At 54.8% G+C, this 20,870-nt stretch overlaps 2 protein-coding genes across 2 annotated transcripts; both read right to left on the reverse strand.

The window, feature by feature from the left end:
• Nucleotides 1-554: 554 nt before the first annotated feature.
• Nucleotides 555-1,606, reverse strand: LOC141476219 (pro-glucagon-like). Its single transcript, XM_074164834.1, has 2 exons — nucleotides 1,506-1,606; nucleotides 555-711 (listed from the first exon to the last, which is right to left on the reverse strand). Exons 1-2 carry the CDS (start codon nucleotides 1,604-1,606, stop codon nucleotides 555-557), a joined length of 258 nt encoding a protein of 85 aa, XP_074020935.1.
• Nucleotides 1,607-15,789: 14,183 nt separating this feature from the next.
• On the reverse strand, nucleotides 15,790-18,780 carry AQP5 (aquaporin 5). The gene is made up of 4 exons (XM_074164824.1): nucleotides 18,418-18,780; nucleotides 16,848-17,012; nucleotides 16,511-16,594; nucleotides 15,790-15,975 (listed from the first exon to the last, which is right to left on the reverse strand). The coding sequence occupies exons 1-4, from the start codon at nucleotides 18,778-18,780 to the stop codon at nucleotides 15,790-15,792; spliced, it is 798 nt and encodes a 265-aa protein (XP_074020925.1).
• Nucleotides 18,781-20,870: the final 2,090 nt, after the last annotated feature.

Here is a 20,870-nt window from a genome sequence, read left to right on the forward strand (position 1 = left end):
GAGACCGAAATGCCATCAACCCCCCCCACCCCCCCCGAAATGCAAATAAATCCCACCAGGTGGGAAGTGTAAGGCGCGTCGGGACAAAGCCTGGTGAGAACAAACCAGCCTCGTTCCATCGCAAACCATTAAATCCCGGCCAAATCCCACCCACCCCCCCCCCCCAAAAAAAAAAAAGCTTAATTTTACTCGTCTTGTTTTATTGCAAACAAACACCGGAGGATCCACGGGAGCCGGTGGAAAAATGAGAAGCTGCGTCAGGCGCAGGGAGCCTTCGCGCCCCCAACCCCCCGTGTTGCGGCTCCGTGTTAAAATCCCTCCTTTATTCCCGTTTAATTCGTGGTGTTTTCCCTTCGGGATGACTTACGGGAACGGGAAGGGGAAGGGGATGGGGATGCTGCGGGGCTCCTCCTGCGGGGACCTCTTGGTGGAGCTGCTGGAAAGAAGAGGACACGCGGAGGGGAAAGGAAAACCGCGTTACGGATGGGGGTAGGGGGTCTGTCGGGAGGTGATTTCCACCCCCCCGCCCCATGTCACCCCCCCCCATCCCCGTGTCACCTGAACCTCTTGGTGTTGATGAGCCAGTGGACAAAGTCCTTGGCCTTCATCTTGTCCAAGTAGCGGGTGAAGTCGCTGGTGAAGGTGCCTTCTGAGTGTCGCTTGGTGTTTGCCACGAAGCTGTGGGTGCTCTGCGACTCCTGCGACTGCCACCTGCCCGGGGTGGGGGGGACACACACAGACACACACATACACAGGGGGAGAAAATAGGGTTTAATGCACAATCGTGGGATGGGGATCCTGCACTCTCCCGGCACCGGGTCCCCGGGAGAGGGGCTGGGTCCTCTGAGGTCCTTCACTGTGTGGAGCATCCTCCAGAAAAGTCATAATAATAGATAAAAATCATTTTCCGTTTTTGGGGGGGGGATCTACCAAGCCTGGCCAGGGCGTTCCTGACATCAAATATATCCAATATCCATCCCATATTATTTCCTTTATGTCTTATCTGCTGCGGTGGGTTGGTGTCCCCGCCCTGGTCCCTGTTTGCCACCCCCAGGAGGGAGCAGGGTGCCACCCCAAGGTTTGGATCAACCTCTTCCAGTTCCAGGATGGAGACCTGGGGTTGGTGTGTGTGTGTGTGTGTCCCCGTCTTCCACAAATTCACCCCCGTGGAAGCTCCCCAAGAAGGTCTCCGCTGGTGCGGAGGGGGCTCAGCACCCTGCCTGAAGCATCGCCCCGTCCTGGCTCTGCCCCACCATGTCCCCATCTGTCCCCATCTCTGCCCTGACACTGAAATCCTGGGGGGGGGGCGTGGTGGTTGGGGACACAGCAATGGCCCCGCGTGGGCTGGTGGGGAGACAGGAGGGAGGTTGTCTGGATAAATACAAAAGAAAAAGGGACGTGGCAGCAGCCCTGGAGCCAGGAGAGCCGGCAGCATCAGGACCAGGGGGGGCTGAGCTGCTGTGATAGCCCCCGCTACCCCAGACATCCCCCCCCCCCCCCGGTACCTGGATGTATCATCCAAGTCCTTGGGGCCCATGGGCCACCCCGCCGGGATGAGCACGGCAAACACCAGCCCCGAGAGGTAGAGCCACCGGGCGAGCTGCATCCCTCTCCTGGAGAAGGCAGAAATCCAGATAAAAACCTCCAGTCACCACCATTGACCACCCCCCGAGTCCCCGTCCCCGGCCGAGGGACGGACCCACCATGGGACAACCTCCTTCCCGGGGGTCTCAGCATCATTTTGATGGATCCATGTGAAAATGGCATCCTCACAATTACCTACCAGCACGTCCGCCCCGGCTTAGGCACGGGCACACGGCCGCCGGAAAGGGTTTGTGTAATCTAAAGGTATAATTAACCCCAATAAACTTTATCTCAAACCTCCCCTTTTCTGGGCAGGAGCAATATTTCCACCTGGAGCTTATCACCGGGGCGCTGGAGAACTTGCCCCACCGTTACCTGCTCAGAAAAGCAGCGTTGGACAGAGTTGATTAATAATTAAGAGTGACACGACCCTTCTCTTCGCTGGACGCCTCAGCGGCTCCGGGGTGGGGGGAGGAAAATGCCCAACCCCCACCCATCGTTGGCTGAAAAATCAGACTTTTTGGGTGCTTCGCCCTTCCATTGCTCCGGTTTGCGTGTCTGCCCAGATGGGTAGTGGAGAAGGGAGGAAAAAAAGGAGACTTACCTTCTGCGGAGACAACCGCTCCCCTAAAAACGAGATCCTATTTCCCTCCTTCCAGCCGGTTCTGGTTCAACTCTTCTCCTTCCCCGCGCTTTTAAGCTCGTTAGCAAGATGCTAAAAGCTGACGGGGGTGGGGGGGAGGTCACCGGGACTCCCGGTTTTAGTTGGATGGGTCATTATGAATCACTACAGGATTTTTTAAGTGGGGCTGTTGCAAAAAAATACCGTTGTTGCCGTATTTTCCACCTGACGCCTTCAGCGAGGGGTTGGTTCGTTGTTGGGTTTTGTTTTGTTTTGTTTGGTTTGGGGTTTTTTTTGTGTCATTGTTGCTGTTTCTCTTGTCTTTTCTATTTATTTCCCCCCCACCACTTCTCGGCCCAAAGGAGTGACCTCTGGGTTTCCTCCTCGCAGGTGAGATGGTCCCTTGTTGCCACAGCGCATCGTGCGGGGAGAGGTGATTTTTCTGCCCGCGGGGCTGCCCTCTCAAACACCTCTGGCTTGAGTTAAAAAAAACATCAAGAAACAAGCAAGAGCGAAAATGTAAAAGCAGCTTTTGGGCGCCCAAGCGCTTGCTGCTGCTTCCTGCCCTCTAAAATTGGGGTGGGGGCTCATCAGCTGGAGACCCACCACTTCTGGTCCAAGCCTGGGTTCGTCCCCCCGCAAAGGCCAGATGTGAAATTGGGACCGTTCACCAGCATTTCATCATTTGGGGGTGAGGGGAAGCACCGTGGGTGGCCGCGGATCTGGGGCAATGTTTTTTCCCCATGGGACATCCCGGCTCAGCCCAGGAGCTGGGGGAACATCTGGATCTCGTCAGGCCGAGGACAATAGTTGTGCAGGGGCGTCTCCTGGGAACCGGGCTCATTTTTTTTTCAAATCCTCGAGTCCAGCGAAGGAAAAAAAGGCTTGAGAAGAGCAAAATATGAGGGTAACCCTAAAGAACTGGCCCTGGCCCTGGGTTCCGACAGCTCCAGGTGGACACTTCAGCTCCCTGAAGGTGCTGGGAGGTCAGATGAGCTTTTGAAGGCTGCTCGTTCAGAGGATTGATGGCAGGCTGCCTTTCTGGGGCAGTTTGAGATATTTGGGGAGCTCTTGGCTAAGGAATGTCTATGGTTTGGTGCTCGAGGGTTTAAATATGCCCCTTTGACAGAGGCAGGGTCGATGGGCAGAGAAAAGAAAGTCTTGGGAAACTGGGCCACGTTTCTCCCTTGCCCAACACCAGCCACCAGAAGAGATGAGGGCTCCAAGTACTGATTTCTCCGCCACTTACTGCCCTCTCCTCCTGGGACCTTTCTTCTCGTGGTTGGGTAATTATTATTATTATTCTACCAAAGAGATTTCTGCAATTATTGTCACTGTCAAAATATGGCTGGTGTTGAGGGGACAGTCTTCTTGAAGAGCCTTTTAATTAGGGCCAACAATGGCCTTACGACAAAGCCTGACATCAGAGGAAGAAGGTAGGAGATTAATTAGCTCACCTTTTGGAGGAGAGGTCCAGATCTCCTACCCATCACTTGGATGGGATATTTATTAATTAGCTGCTGGTGACACTGTTTGTGATGGCCCCCTGGCCCAGGAAGACACACGAGGTATCTGCAGCGGTGGGGGGCTCAGGAGAAGACAAATTCAGCTCAGGCAGCGCAGTGCAGGCCGTGTTGCTTCTTGGTTTTCTTAATGGTGGCTCCCCGTGTCAGAGGGGGTTGGAGAAATGTCCTACAGGACCTTTCCTCCACTCTCCACGGGTGATTTTCACCAGCCCCTTGGGATGTGGTGGTGTCCCCTTCCCAAGTGTCCTCCGTGCTCTTCACCTTTCCACCCAGGTTGAGCTGCTGGTGGCTCTCCCACCCAGGAGGACCGCGCCACGGGGGCATGGACCTATGTTTTAAGATGCACATGTAGATCTGGATTTTGTCCCATTTTATGACTTGGAGAGGTTTTTACGGACAGCAGGTGGCAGCCTTCCTCTGCCCAGCCTTCCTCTGCCTCGCAGCCTCCTCCTCACTGCTCGGCAGCTCCCAACACGCCAGCTCTGTTCCCTTCAAGGACCCAAGGGATGTGATGTCCCTTTCTTCGGGGGTGGAAGACCCCAGGCTGGGGGATGCTGTCAGTGGTGGCGTGGTGATGCCACAGCCTGGTTGGGGTGGATTTGGCTCAAATCCTTGCTCCATGTGCATCTTTGGAGCAGCACCTTTGAGGACACACAAGCATCCTGGGCTGATGGAGCATGGACCAAGGAAGTTGATAAGATAAAACTCCTGGACTGTACTCCGTGTCCACCAACCCTTAGATAAACTCATCCATACCCCATCCAACCTTTGCTGCCCCCAGGACCAGTTGTGGGGGCCCACCTGCCCACCTTTGCCAGTCACGGTCCCAGCAAGCACGGGGAGAGGCAGGAGGATCCAGGCTGCTCTGATGGGGATGGTGGGACCTGGCCTTGCTGGGCTGTCTAAAATCAGGCTGGAAACAAGATGAGTTCACACTTAAGCCTGCTCTTAAATGATCTCATGGACCTGCCAGACCTCATTCTGCCACCAGCCAGGTCCTGCTTTGGGGCTGGGTTTCCCTCCTGGAGCAATGGGGTGAGGCTGACATGCCTTGATGCCTCAATACCTCGATGCCACAGCCTGAAGGCAACCACAAAGTCACCTTAGATACATCAACCTGCTCCAGTGCTACTGTCCTGTGGCTGCAGGTGTGGTCAAACCAGGTGGTGGTTAATTTTGGAGGGATTTACTGCGAGCGAGGAGGAAGAAAGGCTTTGACTTCACCTTCTTGGACCCTCTGCAAAGAGACCTTCATCTCCCACGGGGGTGTGTTTTGGGGCTCACCCTGTGCATCCCTCCAACCGCAGTTCAGAGCCCGCTGCCCCATGGGTTAGTGCTCTCCACTCTTGTTTTCCCCATGGCTGAAGGAGTTCGTGGCCTCCTCCCTCCCCACCACAATCGGAGGCGATGTTGTACCCATTGGTCAGAGCCCACTGCCTCTTGCTGGCCGAGGCCACTGCCAAGGCACAACCGGGCAAAGACAGACCTTCTCGGGGCAGCGGTTTAACCCCAAACACCTCCTCTGGGGTGACACCGAGCGTGCGGTTTCAGTTTCAGCATCTTTGGGGCTTTTTTTTTTTTCCCCTGTGTTGTCCTTTACAGGTGTCCTTTAAGAGGAAAGGGAGGGCCATGAAAGAGAGACATTCTGCGTTCCCAGCAAGGGATTTTGGCAGCTCTGGAGGGAGGTGGATTATTTGCCTGCCTTTTTCCCCCTTTGTGCATGTGTTTTTAGGCAGAAAACCGTATCTGCCTTTGATGCGGCAGCCGAGAGCCCGCAGCCTCCTGGCTTCTGCTTGTGGCTGACCCGTGATGCCAGGGAGGAAGAGGAAGAGTGTGGTGGGACGCAGAGATGGTGCTGAGCTACATGGCAGGCTGTGATGAGCTCAGAGGGAGCCATCAGCCCTTACCAGTTGGAGTCAATGCCATCTAGTCTCTCCTGAAACCATGCTCAGGCTCTATTTACCCCGTTGTGGATCTCCATTTTTGGTCAATCTACCACTTTTCTCCCTTTGCTGTTAACAGAGCAGAAGGAAACTGAGTGAGATCCCTCTTGCTCCCAGTTCCCATCTCTCTCCTGTCTCCAAGCACCTTTCATGAGAACTAAATGTCCATGAGACATGGAGGGCAAGGAAAACCATTGGGTGCCACGGCCGAGGGAGCACTCCCCATGTGGGAAACTTGACAATGAGCCTGGAGAAGTGGAACAGGTTTTGTTAGTGGGTGGGTGGACAAGAATCCAGGCTGGGAGATGGGGGAGCTAATGGGGAATTGCAGGTAAAAGGCATCAGGGTCAAGTGTGGGGCTCCCTGGTTGGGGATCTGGTGGGCATCCAGCTGTGGTGACACTGCTGCAAGAGTGTCCCTGCTCCTCCTCATCAGTGGGAGATGCAGGTCATTTGGGATCACCTGAAGGTCAGATCAGAGGCTCCATCCTTTCACCTGGGCTAACTGCTGCCTTTTACCTCCTTTGGCTAAAACCCAGCAATCAGCCTGGGCAGGTGGAGCGGGATGGGGGACACCTGGCTGAGCCCTTGCCGCCTACAAAACCTGGGGCTCAGGGCTTCTGTGGTCCTCAGCCCTGCCAGCCTAGTGTCTGTCCTGTCCTCTGCTCCTCCTTGGTTGTCCCCTGCTCCCTGTGTGCTCCCATCGGGATGCTCTGCGGTGAGAGGTGGGTGCTTCCCTTTCTCTTTGGGAGGAGAGCAGGTGCCGTGCCAGGTGCTATTAGGTGGTTTTTGAGCAGGTTGTGGGTGCGCTGAGCTGATTTGGTCCCTCAGGGCACGCTGGCCCGGCTCCAAACCGATCGCTGGTTTGTACTGGGGCCCTGTGGGAGCTGAACTGGGGTAGCTCTTGGGCAAACGAAGCCACGAGTATGTGGGGAGCCCCTGGGGTGATGCCCAGGAGGGTGGGTGGCCACGGGAAGCTTTGGCTCAGCATTGTGGTGGTTACGCACCTGCCAAAATCCTGGGGGAGGGTTGGGGTGGTTTTCCCAATTACCCTCCTTCATCTGAGACGAAGGGAGGTGGTGGTTCATGGTTTGTTTCTCCAAAGTGTCCCCTTGGCTTTGAAAAGTGGAAAACGTTGTCAGATTTTTTTATTATTTTTTTTTTACCTGCCTTGTCTTCCTGCCCCTAATCCTATAAAAATCTTGGGTCCTAATGAGACCAGTCACCGTGGTGCACAGGGCTAAAAAGTCCTCACTGGAGCCTGGAGCAAAAGCGGTGGAGGTTTTCATTTCACCCTCTTGATTTCCACGGGGTCTTAGCAGGCTTGTGTGTGATTAAATAACCCTTGACTCCTCAGCTCTGCAAAAAATCCCCTACCAGAGCCCTCCATTGGCTGTTTGTGGTGGCTTTTAGTTTGGCAGCAGCCGTTGGTGACCGGCTGATGAAACCTGATCGTGCCATAAATCAAAACTTCTTCGCATTCAAATGCAACAATTAATCCTGGGTGTGTTGGTGTAATTAGATGACAAATTATGCCTCAAGATTCACTTGCTTGTTTATATAGAGAAGCCGTGTTTGCTCAGCCGGAGATGTTTGACGATGGTTTTCAGTCTACCCCAGGGGATGTCGAATGATAAACTCGGGGAGCTCTGCTCCGCTGCAGCTGTGGGATCCAGACACTTTGGCCTCTGCTCCTCCACCTGGAGACCAAAAGTTTGTCTGCCCCCTTGCACTGACTGTTTTTTAGGTGAGCTTGAATTGTCTGAGCTCTCCTTTTTCTGACGACTTATTCCTGCAGCGCTCAAGCCTTGTACATGAGGTTTGAGCCCCACCAGGCTGGGGTAGGGGTTGCCTCCAGCCCTGGAGCTCCCATGCCCAGGTAGAGACACCCCCTCACCATCGGGGGGGAAGGGACGGGATGGGGGGGACTGGTTTGGCTGCTCTGGTCCGGTTTTGAGGCTGTCGGGCTGATTTTTGGCACAAGCTGGATGTTTGCTCCTGGTGCCGTGGGATGTCTCCTTGAGGGACTGTCTCGGAGTGTGCCCTGGTGTGGGAGGATGCGCTCTGCGGTGGGGAAGAGCCCTATTAATGAAACGAAGGAAATTAATGGAGCAAAGGTGTGTTCTGCAGATGCGTTGCTGTTCCACAGGGAGGGGAAAAATAAATAAATAAAAAATAAGCATTTGGGCGTTGAATGGTAGAGAAGGGATGAGTAGACTTAGAATCATAGAATGATTAGAGTTGGAAGGGACCTTAAAGATCATCGAGTTCCACCTCCCTGCCCTGGGCAGGGACACCTCCACCAGAGCAGGTTGCTCAAAGCCCCATCCAGCCTGGCCTTGAACACTTCCAGGGATGGGGCATCCACAACTTCCCTGGGCAACCTGTTCCAGTGCCTCACCACCCTCACAGGAAAGAATTTCCTCCTCATATCTAATCTCCATCTCCCCTCTTCCAATTTAAAACCATTACCCCTCATCCTGTCACTACATCTCCTGACAAAGAGTCCCTCTCCGGCTCTCCTGGAGGCTCCCTTCAGATATTGGAAGGCTGCTGTGAGGTCTCCCCGGAGCCTTCTCTTCTCCAGGCTGAACAATCCCAGCTCTCTCAGTCTGTCCTCATACAGGAGGTGCTCCATCCCTCCAATCATCTTCGTGGCCCTCCGCTGGACCTGTTCCAACAGGTCCATGTCCTTCCTGTGTTGAGGACTCCAAAGCTGGACAGTATTCCAGGTGGGGTCTCAGGAGCGCAGAGTAGAGGGGTAGAATCACCTCCTGTGCTGGCCACGCTTCTCTTGATGCAGCCCAGGATGGGGTTGGCTTTCTGGACCTCCAGCGCACTTGGGCACAGGCTCTGGCTCTCGCAGGGATGCTGCCTGTGGAGAGGGAGAGCCGAGCGCCACTGGTTAATGAGGTTCCGCCGTGGTTTTTCAGCTCGGAACCCAAAGCAAAATCCCAACACCATGTGGCAAAAATCCAGGGCGAAGATGTAGAGATAAAAAAGTCAGTTGATGTCACCAGTAGGTGCATATTTACACACTTTGAAGCTTTTATCCACTGATTAACTGTTCTTACGAGGTTTCTTTGCAAAACACCAATAGATGTTTTCTTATCTGCTGGGAACAAAATAAGCTGATAGTGTTTTATGCCCCTTTCCCTTCTGGTGGTGGCTGCTGTTGATAACTCCTACCATAATTCCTATGGACTCTGATCTCTAAGGGTGGGGGGCAATGGCTCCCGGCGAGAAAGCAATTGGCTGTTTGGATAAATAACTTTAAAAATTAGGAATTTTTTTAAAAGAGTGGGGAAAGGGCTCATTTTCTCTGGCTGATGCTGCTTGGGCAGGAAAAAGGCTGCTCTGTCACCAAACAAATACAGCTCCTGGGAGCGATGGGAAAAATCCCAACTGCTAAAAGTTGAAAGAATTGTTGGAGAAGAAGAATGGATTTTCCTTTATCCGTGGCTTTTTTAAAAAAAAAGGCAAATTGTGTAGGACATCTTAAGCTTGTTTTCATCCACATTTTTTTTTCCAGGCTGCACAAGAGGGCATTATATCAACCTGCAGCTGCACCTTGCTTGTGGGCAAAAGAGCTCTTGCTCTCTTGCCAAGCAGGATTAATGTCAAGCCAGCAGAGAAGGGCCTGGATCCTGGAGGACGTATGCCAGGGGATTTGTTATATTTGGTTGGCTAGTGGTTATTTTTTTTCTTTAGGGGTTGCTACTGAGCTGAACAGGTTCCCTGATCTCGTGCCCAGCCTGGGCTGCGTGGGAAGGGTCCTGGAGGACTTGTCCTCCCTCGCTCCTGCGCATCCTGATGCTGGTTGGAGGCAATGAGCTTGGAGACCTCTTGTTTTGGAGTAAACCAGCCCAAATCCCGAGCGTGCATCCCCCCTCGGTGGGAGCTGGGGCAGTTCAGAGGCCTCCACTGGGCTGTGGTTTAACAAAGCCATGTTTAATCCCCTCCGTCCTTGCTAAATCCTCGCATCCTCCTCGCTCTCGGCGGCTGTGCCCGGGAAACCCTCCCAGCTCCGGAGCTGACCTTTCCCAACAAAGCACCTTTGTCAGACAGACCTCGGGGTTGCTTTTTTATTTTCCCTTCTTTATTTATTGCCCTTTATTTTTTTTTTTATTGATGTCACCACCCAGCAGCACAAGGACCCATTATATGAGCCGCTGTTGGACTTTGCTTGTTTGCAGGAGGGAGATTAAGAACAAACGGGCAGCGGCGGGCTGTATCCTGGAAAGCGAAGGCCAAAAGCTTGAGCAAGGGGAAACTTGGCAGCAGAAACGGAGCCCGGATCCAGCTGGGGCTGAGTCTCCGGTCCCCACGTGCCGGGGAGGGAGGGAACCTTGTTTTCACATGGGGTGATGTGTTTGTTCTTGGGGGGGGAAATAAGAGTGGGGGTTTGTCCCTCAGGTGGACCTGTTCTGGTGAGGTTTTTCCATGTCCTGGGTCCATGGAGCATCCCAGCAGTGCGCACCCATCGTTCTCCCATGGGTGCTGCTCCAGAGCACCCATGCCTGGTGCCAGGGAAGGCTGACCCATGTCCCCTCTTAGTCCCCCACGTTGGGGCACCTGCTAATAATTTCTAACTCTGAGCTTTAAGAGGCATTTTTGGGGCTGTAGGAGGGTGTTGAGGTGGGAATGGAGACACCATGTCGATCTATTCTGGCCCTGACTGGTCCCCAGAGATCTTCTGCCCTTCTCTTTAATTGTTTGATTTTGTGGGGACAACACTCATCTTTTCCTGTATCTGGGGCCACCAACACCAGAAGAACACGGAGCTGTTGGAGCAGGGCCAGAAGAGGCTGCGGAGATGCTGGGAGGGCTGGAGCCCCTCTGCTGTGAGGACAGGCTGAGAGAGTTGGGGGGGTTCAGCCTGGAGAAGAGAAGGCTCCAGGGAGACCTTGGAGCCCCTTCCAGTCCCTAAAGGGGCTCCAGGAAAGCTGGGGGGGGGACTCTGGATCAGGGAGGGGAGCCATGGGACGAGGGGGAAGGGTTTGACACTGAAAGAGGGGAGATGGAGCTGAGATCTGGGGAAGAACTTCTTTGGTGTGAGGGTGGTGAGAGCCTGGCCCAGGTTGCCCAGAGAAGCTGTGGCTGCCCCATCCCTGGAGGGGTTCAAGGCCAGGTTGGAGGGGGCTTGGAGCAACGTGTTCTGGTGGGAGGTGTCCCTGCCCAGGGCTGGGGGTTGCACTGAATGAGCTTTAATGGCCCTTCCAACCCAAACCATTCCCTGATTTCCATGTATTTTGGTGCTGTATCTCTCTCAGTCTGCCCATGCTGGAGCCAGCAAGGACCAGGCAGGGCACTGGTGGCTTCACTCTCCCGTTTGCTTGTCTCCTCACCCCAGTGGTGGCCGTTGCCATTGGGCGCTAAACCCTGACCCAATGTCCATTCAACCCCAAATCATGCATGATATGAGCTGCTGAGCAAAACACAAATTATGGTGGCTGATCTTCAGGCGGTGGCTTCATTACCTGGCCAGGCTGATGCCTACTGACAACAGGAAGGGTGGCTGTTGGCCCTCAGTGGCCAGGTGAGCTGTTCCTTGGCTCGTAAGGAATTGGGACCGCGGTGACTATAGGCTGGGCAGAGGCTGAGTAGGAGGGGGAGGACTCGGTGCTTGAGCTCAAGAGGAGGTGGGTGCTGGCACAGCCTGTACCGTGACTAATGCCAACACTCAGTCCTGCCTCTGCCATGTCTCTGCACCAAGGTTTCTGCTTCATGGGCAGCATTTCTGCCCATCGGCCCTGGAAGATGCACTGAAACCCCCCTTATTTGTAAGCCTTGAGCGTCTCCCAGTGCGCTGTGGAGCTCCGTGCAGAGGGAGGACACCTCTAGGTTGGCTTCTTTGTGGCTCACATCGTCCCAGAGTCGGTCCCCAGGTGCCTGGGTCTCACCAAAGTGGTGGAAACCCTCCTGGAGATGGGCTTTGCTGCCCTATGCTGCCTGGACTTTCTGGGGAGAGTTGATGTGCTGCAACACCCCTCCGCAGCGCTTTTCCGGCTTCCCTGCGGTTTCCCTGGGTTCCTTTTTCATCTCTCGCCCCGTTTTCAACAAGCAGGACCGGTAGCAGGGTGAGAGGGGGTGCGCTCACAAATCTTGGGGCGTTTTTTCCTTCTCACCTGGGGCAGAGCGATGGAGAGAGCTGGGGCTGACCCTTTGCAGGGAACTGAAGTAAAGAGGCACCTGCAACCCACTGGGAAAAAAAATAAAATATCCTTATTTAATTGAAATATTGGCACTGGGTCTGGCTTCTCCTCAAGCACCTGGTTCCTTCTGTCTCTGCAATGGCCCAAAAAGCTTGTGTTTGAGGGACATTAAGCGATGCACAAACAGAGCTGCTGGAGACCTTCCTTAAATAGCCTGAAAGCCCTTTGATGTGGGTAAAGAAAGGTTTGTAGATTGTTACAACACTTGAAAATAGTTGGGGTTTTCTTCCCTGCCAGAAAAAAAAAAAAAATAGTAATGGAATTCTTAATGCTGTGCGGTAATTACCTGTTAATGGAAAAGATAAGAGAAAAAGTCTGTGAAATCCTCTTAGTGCAAAGAAATTGCTAGTGGGCACGTTCAGGAAATAACCCCATCTTTTCCCCCACTTCTTAATTAGGGCAAATATGCACAAGAGCTTTATGCTGAGGTGCTTTGGTGTAATATTTCCACCTGGTGATATACCTTAAAATGCGGGGGGGGAAAAAACCAGCTGGGAGTAAAAGCATCAACATAATTCACTTTTATAACCCCAGCAGGGCTGGATCTGCCGGGCCGTAGGGAAGTGTAGGCGGGGGTGTGGGATGGAGCTGCGTGTGGGGAGATGCTGCTTCCCAAGGGAAGCTCTGGGATTTTTTTGGGGGGGAAAGCTGGGAAAACGAGCACGGCGGAGCTGTGAGTGCATTGTTGTGCGCTGCAGGTAAATCTGGTTTGTGTGCGTGGGGATTGTGTCAGCCCCGGCTGTGCTCGCTGAAATAAAGGTGGGGTTTTTTTGGTGGTTTTCTTTTTTTTTTTTTTTTTTTTTTTTTGTTTTCCCTGCGAAATGGCTATTTCTGGGAAGGGAGTGTTGAAAGCCGGTGGTCAGCTGTAACAACCTCATTAAAAATGGGGCTGAAGAAGCTTGAAGGTTTAAAAATAATTCTCTATGTGTTTTTAAGTGCTGCTGTTCCCCTTTCCGGGCGGGTGAGAACAGGCAGGAGGACCTGAGGGTTTCTCAGCCCCGACCTGGGCTCTGTCCCAGCAAAGGGAAGGTCCCGGAGCTGGATGTTGGGGTTTCACCTGGATTAAATGCAGTCTCTTTGCCTGGATTAACCACAATATGGACTGTCGAGAAGTTGGGTTGGGGAAGGGGTGCTGGGTCTCCCGCTCGGCACTGGACCTTGGCGCCATGTCGGGATGCTGCCGGGCTCCAGCCAGCATCTACCCTGGGGTTTGGGGTCTGCCCCTGCATTGGGGAAGGGAATGAAATTCCTGTGCCCCCCCTCCCCGCTTCCCACTGCCCCTGCCCCAGTTGTGGAGCCAGGTCCTGGATGATCTTTGTGCTGACTCAAAGCTGCTGCTGCAGGATCCTCTGATTCATCCCCGGGGAGGGCTCACACCCAGGCTGGGTTTCTTCTCCTGGGTGTTGGTGGTGCTGGTGTGGGCTGCCCCCCCCCCCTCCATGGGGTGCTGTGGTGGTCCCTCATGCCCACTGTGGGGCGGGGTGTGGGATAATCCCACATCCCTTCTCTGGTGTGCGGGTGGATGGAGTTGAGAGCAGCAAAGCAAGGAGGATGCTGAGGATTCCCTGCTCGGGGTTGGGGGGGTGGTCTCAACCTTTGGGGTGTGGGGGAGGGAGACTGTGGGATGCAGCTTTGGGGGATGCCGACCTGCCCCAGCCTCACACTTCACTGTTGGTCACCCTGAGAGGGCTGTCTCCGGCATTGGGAGGTGTTTTCATGGTGTCTGTAGAGCATCCCCTGCCCCACGTGAGCTTCCTGCCCTTTCCTGGTGAGAAAGGAGCTTGATGCTCTTCCCCCTTATGACAGGGGAAACTGAGGCACAGGAGGATTGATCTCAGCCCAGCCCTGGGGAGGGTGAGGTGGGAGGGTTAAGACAGGGGTGCAGGGTTGCACTTATGGCTTCCTAGCTCTGCTGCTGCTCGGTGTGACCCAAACCAAAGGGCTTTTCCACCTCCTTTTCTCCTCCCTCTTGTCACCAACCTCTTCTGCTGCCAACTGAAGGGGCAGAGGAAAATGAGGGACAAAGATCTGCTGCTCCCCAAGCTCGTGCAGCGCTGCAGCCTGGGCTGTAAATCCGCTTGGGCATGTGAAAAATAGAGGTGATGCTGCCTGCCCTCCCTGGCACCGCCGTGCCAAGGCGGCGTAACCTGTCTGATGGGGATCCAGCTCCATCTGGGATGGTGGAGCTCCCAGGAGAGCGTCTCCCACCTCCTTGGGTGGGCAGAAACCTGGTCTCTGCGGCTCGGAGAAGGGTTGTGATGGTGGAGCGTTGCACGGGGCTGGATTTCGAGAGCTGCTGGGCTGGCACCAGCACACAGCGTCTCCACGGCCGGGTCAGGAGTGAGATGCGTTTTGGCAGAGCGTTGTGGCAGAACTGGAAGAGCAGGGCTCCCGGCAGAAGGTCAGGGTGAAGGTGTGGGTTTGGGGGAGTGTTGTGGGTCAGTTTTTGAGGGCATCCGTGGAGCCGTCTGGGAGAACTGGTATGGCAGAAAGCCCTGCCTGAGTCAAACCGGCAAAGCGCCTGAAGGATCGCTGCTGGCTCCTCCCTGCTCGTGCCACCCTCAGAGATGGGCTTCAAACTGCCCTGGACCTGGCACTGGGTCGTGAGGCACCTCCTGCTCTGGTCCCATGCCAACACTAGTGTCCATTTCTCCTTCTGTTGGGATCAATGGTTATCCCCTCCCAAACCTCCTGCTCGTGGTGCTACCTGCCCTGGGATTTGGGGTCACAGAACGATATGGGGTTGGAAGGGACCTCTGGAGATCATCTAGTCCAACCCCCTGGCCAGAGCAGGTCTCACCCAGAGCAGGTTGCACAGAAACGTGTCCAGGTGGGGTTTGAATGTCTCCAGAGACAGAGATCTCACCACCTCCCTGGGCAGCCTCTTCCAGGGCTCTGCCACCCTCAAAGTGAAGAAGTTCCTCCTCATGTTGAGATGGAACTTCTTACGTTCAAGTCTGTGCCCGTTTCCTCTTGTCCTGTCACTGGGCACTACCAAAAAAGACTGGCCCCATCCTCCTGACCCCCCCCCCTTTAAGTATTTCTAGGCGTTGATCAGATCCCCCCTCAGTCTTCTCTTCTCCAGACTAAAAAGACCCAAGTCCCTCAGCCTCTAACAGTCCAAGCACTTGCTCTGGCTCTTGGGGATGGCTCCGTTCCCAGCTTAACCCATTTTTCCTCCTGAAGTTTGATACCTGAGCAGACTTGTGCCCGTCGCTTTTCTTTTTTTTTTTTTTTAAATTTCCTTTATTCACAATAAATAATGTACTATATTACAAAGATCTTAACACAAAATCCAAAAAAGAATCACATTCCTTTCTGCAGCCACGAATAAATAGGACTCACCAGCACCAGCTAATGCATGAAAGAGCATCTATGAGCAGCGTGGGCCCTGTGGCCGGGGGGGGGGGAAAGCGGGGGATTTTTGCTGCACCCACCTGCCCAAAGCCGTCGTTCTTCTTTGCTGGTCTCCACACGGTGTTTCCATCCCCTGGGCCACCAGACACAGGGGTGAGACCCTGTGCGTGCCAGAAGGTGTGGTCTCAGCCCTCTGGAAATCACACAGAACCGGTACCCGGGAGGGCAGGGATGCCACCGAGGGGGTGGGAAACCCCAGCTGAGGGGCTGCCCGGGGCTGAGGCTCCTGGGCTGGGCTTGGTTGGCTGCAGTGAAGCTCGGAGAGGTTCTAGCGCTCACACTCAATGGAGAGGGACTATATACACAGACTCTGCAATACTCCTTGCTGTGTCGCAGATGGCCTTTGAGTTAAAAGACTTTCGCTTAAGAGTCTACTGTAGCTGGATGTTCATTGTCTAGCTTTGGTGCACACGTGAGCCCATGTGGGGGGGCTTACCCCCCTCTTTTTTGCTTGTGTTTTTTTTTTTTTTTCCTCAACTGTTCCTATGGCGGGGTCAACTCCATGGATTTCTTCCTCTCCTCTCTCCGCTCTTCCCACTCCTCCTCTGACTCGTAGGTGCCCTTGACGATGGCAACCCTGTCTGACATGTTCATGCAGTAGGGGACGAGGATGTAGAAGTAGAGCAGAGCGGCCAAGCAAGCCCCGAGGATGGGTCCAACCCAGAACACCTAGAAAGCAACAAGGCAGAAGGTAAGAGCAGGTTCTTGGAGGCTGGTGCACCAGGTCCCACCATCACACCAGCATCCCTCGCTGCTCCACGTCTTCTAGCTCATGGAGAGCTGCAAATACCCCTTCCAGTGCACTTCTTGGGCTGAATTCTCCTCCTGCTGAAGATGTTGAGCTCTTTATGGGTGCAGAGATGTGGTGGCACCAAGCCAGCTCTGTGAGGCTGGGTCTGAGCTTGCAGGGCGAGTTGAAAGCCTAAGCTGGGCTTCTCTGTGGGCTTTACGGACTTCAGATGATGCCCCTAGCTCAGCATGAACCATTGCATGGGGGGCTTATGCTTGTCCCCTTGCTGGCTCTGTTCCTCGTGCATCAAGGGGGACAACCTCCCATGTTCTTCAGCCCCCTTTTATCCTTCCAGACCTGGGAACGGCTCTGGAACACCCACCCCTGTGACCCCCCGAGGCAATCACTGCCCTCACCCCTCGTTGCCCTGGAAGGCTGTGGGCCAGCCCGTCCCGGCATGCTGCCAGTGCTCACCCAGTGTGCCGGGCTGAACTTCCTCACGATGACTGCGGGCCCGAAGGACCGAGCTGGGTTCATGGAGCAGCCGGTGAAGTAGATCTGTCGGTGTGGAAAGGAGACCAAGGTTAAGGTGCGTCATGTTGCTTAGCAGGTACGAACAACTTTCCAGGAGCAGGGAACAAAATGGTCCCGCCTGATGCTGTTCCTCCTTACAGAGAGGTCCGGATCCCCCCCATCATCATGGAGAAGGAGCCCCAGTATGACCTGTGTTGACTCTCCCAATGCAGCTCCCTCTGGGGCCAGACACACGAGAGTATTTTGGGGACCCCTGCCCTCCTGCCCGGACACTCACCCCCACCAAGTGGCCTAAGGCGACGGAGAGGCCGATGGACAGTGCTGGGGAGCCCACGTTGCCGTTCCTCCTGTTGTCTGTGGATGCAAAGATGCAGGCGGCCAGCTGGAAGGTGAGGATGATCTCCACCACGAGGGCCTGGCCAGGGGTCGTGTTGTTGTTGAGCTGTGAACCATCGAGAACAACAATAATTAACCATTCCTGGGGCTCGGCGTCACTGGGAGGGCTCTTGGGTGCTTTGCTGGTGGATTTGGGTTGGCAAAGCCACGTATGAGAATGTCCCCACGTCCCCTGCCCAGCCCTGGGGCACAAGGTGCTGTGCTGGCCACCGCTCGGGCTCGCTGCTGCTTTCCCCAAAAGGGAAGAAATTATCTTTCTTTCTATTTAATGCTCCAAAATCTGTCTCTCCCCCGAGCCCTTCCCTTCTCCAGGCTTTCCACGTCTTTCTCCGCAACACTCGGCGCTTTCCCACCAAATCCCACACCGATTTGTCCCCTTTCTCCTGCAATCCTTGCCCCCTGGGTCCTTGCAAGCTGTTGTATCCTGACTCTTCTCCCCTCTGCTTTGTGGAGCACCCCCCTCCAGGAGGCTGAGGAGCTGCCGGCAGCCACCATGGAGGGGCTCGGGAGGAAGGGTGAGGGTTGGGATGAAGGTTGGGGTGCGGTCATGGGGGTAAGACACGTTGTTGTTGTCCCAGTGCCTCTGTGCCAACCACTGGGGACTCGACCCCACTGGGCACGGGAAGGGCAAAGCGAGCTGACCCATCGCAGCTTGTTTTTTAGCTAAAGCTCACTGGTTTGGGACGGGGAGCGTGTGGGAACACGATGCATTGCAGCACCTCATCCTAACGATCAAACCCTCTGCAACGTGTCCCTGCTGCTCCCGGGGGTCCTGACCTGGCGCTGGTTGGAGCTGTAGCTCCACCGCTCCCCTTTCAGGTGGTTTCCCAGCACTGCCCCAAGGGTTTGAGACGTGCTCCTGATCCCTGCTTATCTCGGAGGGTCCCACTCTGTCCCCTCCTCCTCCAGCCCCTGCCACCCACAGCCTCTCCGCACCCTCCCACGCCTTGCTCCTTCTTCAGGTCTTCTCCACCACCTCTCTCCATCCACCTCCGTTTCCCAGCTCCCCCAACGCACCAGTTACAGTGGGCTTCTGCTCCCCCTGCCCATACTGGTTTGACTGGTCCCTGCTCCCTGCCCTCCCCTCTCCGTCCTGGCACAGCTCCTATCCTAGCATTAATCTCCAGGTGGAAAGGCTGCAGTCAAGAACATCCCAATGGTGCGGGTGACTCACTCGGGCCCTTAGGATAAAGGAAGCGCCTATTAAGGAGGAAAAAACGATGCCATTCATTACCCCACACAATAAAGCTGTCATGTCAATGCTCTGCTGGCTACGCCGGTGTTTGCTCCTATCCTATTGCTATCCCTCTGTGCATGCAGGACGATGTGCAGAGACCAACCATCATTATGGATTTAGCTCCCCACCTTGGTGCCGGCAGCAGCTCCTCGCTCAGAAGGAAAGGAAAGCCCCCCCCCGGCGAGGTGAGCCACCTCCAGGCAGGAGGACTTACCGCGTTGATGGCCAGGTTGCCACGGGTATTGGCCGGTGTCACGCCGTAGAGGATGCCAGCCCCGGCGATGGCCCCCACCAGTTGGGCAATCACGTAGAAGAGCGTCCGGAGGAAGGAGATCTGGTTCCCGACAAAGAAGGCGATGGTCACCGCCGGGTTGATGTGGGCGCCGCTGATGTGGCCAAACGCCTGCACCAAGGTGCCGATGGCCAGCCCGAAGGCCAGCGAGATCTGAAGAATGCTGGGGAGGGCGGACGGCCACTTCAGGGCTGAGCCGAGGCCGATGAAGACGAAGATGAGCGTGGAGATGAACTCAACAAAGACGGACCGAGCGAAGGCCAGGGTTAATATTTCCCTCTTCATGGTGGGAGCGGGTGGAGGGCAGCGGGGAGGGAAGAAAGTTGAGGTTTCCTCTGTCTCCAGGTTCTTCTGTCTGCACCCAGTTGTAGGGCCATACCTATCTATATATGCAAGAGCAGCAGGGAGCTGGGTTACAAGGCGGTGGGTGGAGCCAGGGAATTAGCCAGCCCTCCCAAATTATCATGTGAAACTGGAAAAGTTTCCATCTGAAAATAACTTCGGTGTCTCTTGGTGAACCAGTGACTCAGATATTGGTGGCATTTCTCTCTCCTTCCCTCCGCAAACAAAGAGCCCCTATAGGGTGTCTCTGTGGTCGTTAGATAACGAGGTTGCATAACGATGCCCCGCTCCCTCCTCTGCTTTTTTCCCTTTTACTCCCTCTCGCTGGGTGCTGGGTGCTTCGTTAGCAGAGGTGTAGTTAATATTCCCTTCCACCCTTGTCTGTGCAGGCTGGAGAGGGACGTATTTTGGTTTGAAAAGCCTCCTTGTAGGTGCTGGGCTGGAGGAGCTCTCCCGGGGCAGGGCTCCCAGCGCCTTCGATTGACAGGGGATGTCGAAACGTAAAGCAAAGTTAAGGACCTGGAGCTGCTCCCAGGCTGTCAAAGACAGCTCAACTCCAGGAAACAAGTGGTTTGCAATAACCCCGGGAGCAGGGCAGGGTTCGGGGGATGCTTTGCCTCGCCGGGGAGCCGTAGGCAAGTCAGGGCTTCTTCGAGGAGCCTGAATGGGATGGTGTGGCTGGGAGAAAGAGGGCTGATGGCCACAGAGCCTGGCCATGGACCTCTCTGCTGCTTTTCTGCTCCATACAGAGCACGGGGGGTGGGTTTCGCCGGTGTGTGGGGGTGGCGGTTGGGGGGTGCTCGCCGCCTGTAGCCAGGGAGGGTGTATCCTCCCCCTGTCATCTCCAGCCCTTTTCTTTTCTTTTTGCCTTTCAAGCGATTGCTCAACGAGGTCAATGATTTTGCTCTTGGGAACGCCAGCATGAAGCCACAGGCTTTGCATGGACACAGGCCATGTTTGCGTGTCTCCTCTCATGTTCCCGAGGCGCTGCCCTCCATCCTAAATCTCTCCAGCTGCGCGTCCTTGGCTGGCAGGGAGGGGAGCGGGGAGGCTCTCAGAGCTGTGCGACGCGGAGCAGTTGGGGACTGAGGTTTTGGGGCGGAAAAAGGTTTCGGTAACACTAAACAATGAATTCTTGGTTCCCCTGTAGTCCTTGCAGCCTTGTGCCAGGATTAATACTTTTTTTTTTTTTTTTTTTTCCTTTTTTTAAATTGGGTTTGGGTGCCAGATCTGCTCTCCTTGCTTGGTTGATTGCATCTTGCCTTCCATCTCTCCATGCTGAGCCCATGTTGGGGCTCTCCACGGCTGCCTCCGCACTCCAGCATGCGCTGAGCAAATCTCTACATGCAGGAGATGATTGGTAAAATCATTCAAATCCCTCTTTAAAGCTAAAAAGCACTAAAAAAATTGCATTCACTGCTGCCTTCTGCTGGGTGCAGTCAGACCTGCACACACCCAGGGGGGTCAGGAGCCAGGAGGAGTTCCTCCTCAGAGCAAGAGGAGGGGACTTCTTCCTCCAGAGCTGAAAATGAACGAGACTTTCTCCTCCCACCGTACCCAAAGTCCTGAGCTGAGCAAACAGACCCGGAGAGTCTCGAGGGACCCGGCATCCGTTACAGAATTAATTCCTGATAATGGTTTTCTCCTGGTTCTGCTGATCCCGGGGACGATTGCAGGAGTTACAGACCAGATCTGTTATCCTAGAAAACACCTGGTCCGTTGGCGTGTTTTGGTGAAAGTTTTGCAAGCTGGTATTTCAAGACACCCTGGCCGGATTCCAGCGGGAGTAATTGCTTGCCATTTCCCTTCAGCCCAGCTTGTGGCTCCAGCTGGATGAAACGCGCCTTGTTCCCATCCTCCGAAGCCTTTCGTAAGGCACCAGCCACACATCTTTCGCTGTTCCGCTGGCAGCTCCTCCGCCACATGCTTCGCTCGAGCTAAAAAGCAGCATCGAGACAAAAGATGCTCTCCTGGGTTCCCAGCCACGGGTAACAACCCCCCAGCAAAATCCTCCGGTGGAGCGGGAGATATAA

The sequence above is a fragment of the Numenius arquata genome, chromosome 29 (assembly GCF_964106895.1).
Source record: "Numenius arquata chromosome 29, bNumArq3.hap1.1, whole genome shotgun sequence".
Lineage (NCBI taxonomy): Eukaryota > Metazoa > Chordata > Aves > Charadriiformes > Scolopacidae > Numenius > Numenius arquata.

Excerpts from the sequence above, each read along its gene's own strand:
- AQP5 (XM_074164824.1), bottom strand. The coding sequence starts at position 18,780 with ATGAAGAGGGAAATATTAACCCTGGCCTTCGCTCGGTCCGTCTTTGTT. Across the intron at positions 17,013-18,417 it reads GCAACCTGGCCATCAACGCG|CTCAACAACAACACGACCCC; the intron begins GTAAGTCCTCCT and ends GATGGTTCACAG. Across the intron at positions 16,595-16,847 it reads CCTTAGGCCACTTGGTGGGG|ATCTACTTCACCGGCTGCTC; the intron begins GTGAGTGTCCGG and ends CCACACCGACAG.
- LOC141476219 (XM_074164834.1), bottom strand. The coding sequence starts at position 1,606 with ATGCAGCTCGCCCGGTGGCTCTACCTCTCGGGGCTGGTGTTTGCCGTG. Across the intron at positions 712-1,505 it reads GACTTGGATGATACATCCAG|GTGGCAGTCGCAGGAGTCGC; the intron begins GTACCGGGGGGG and ends CACCCCGGGCAG.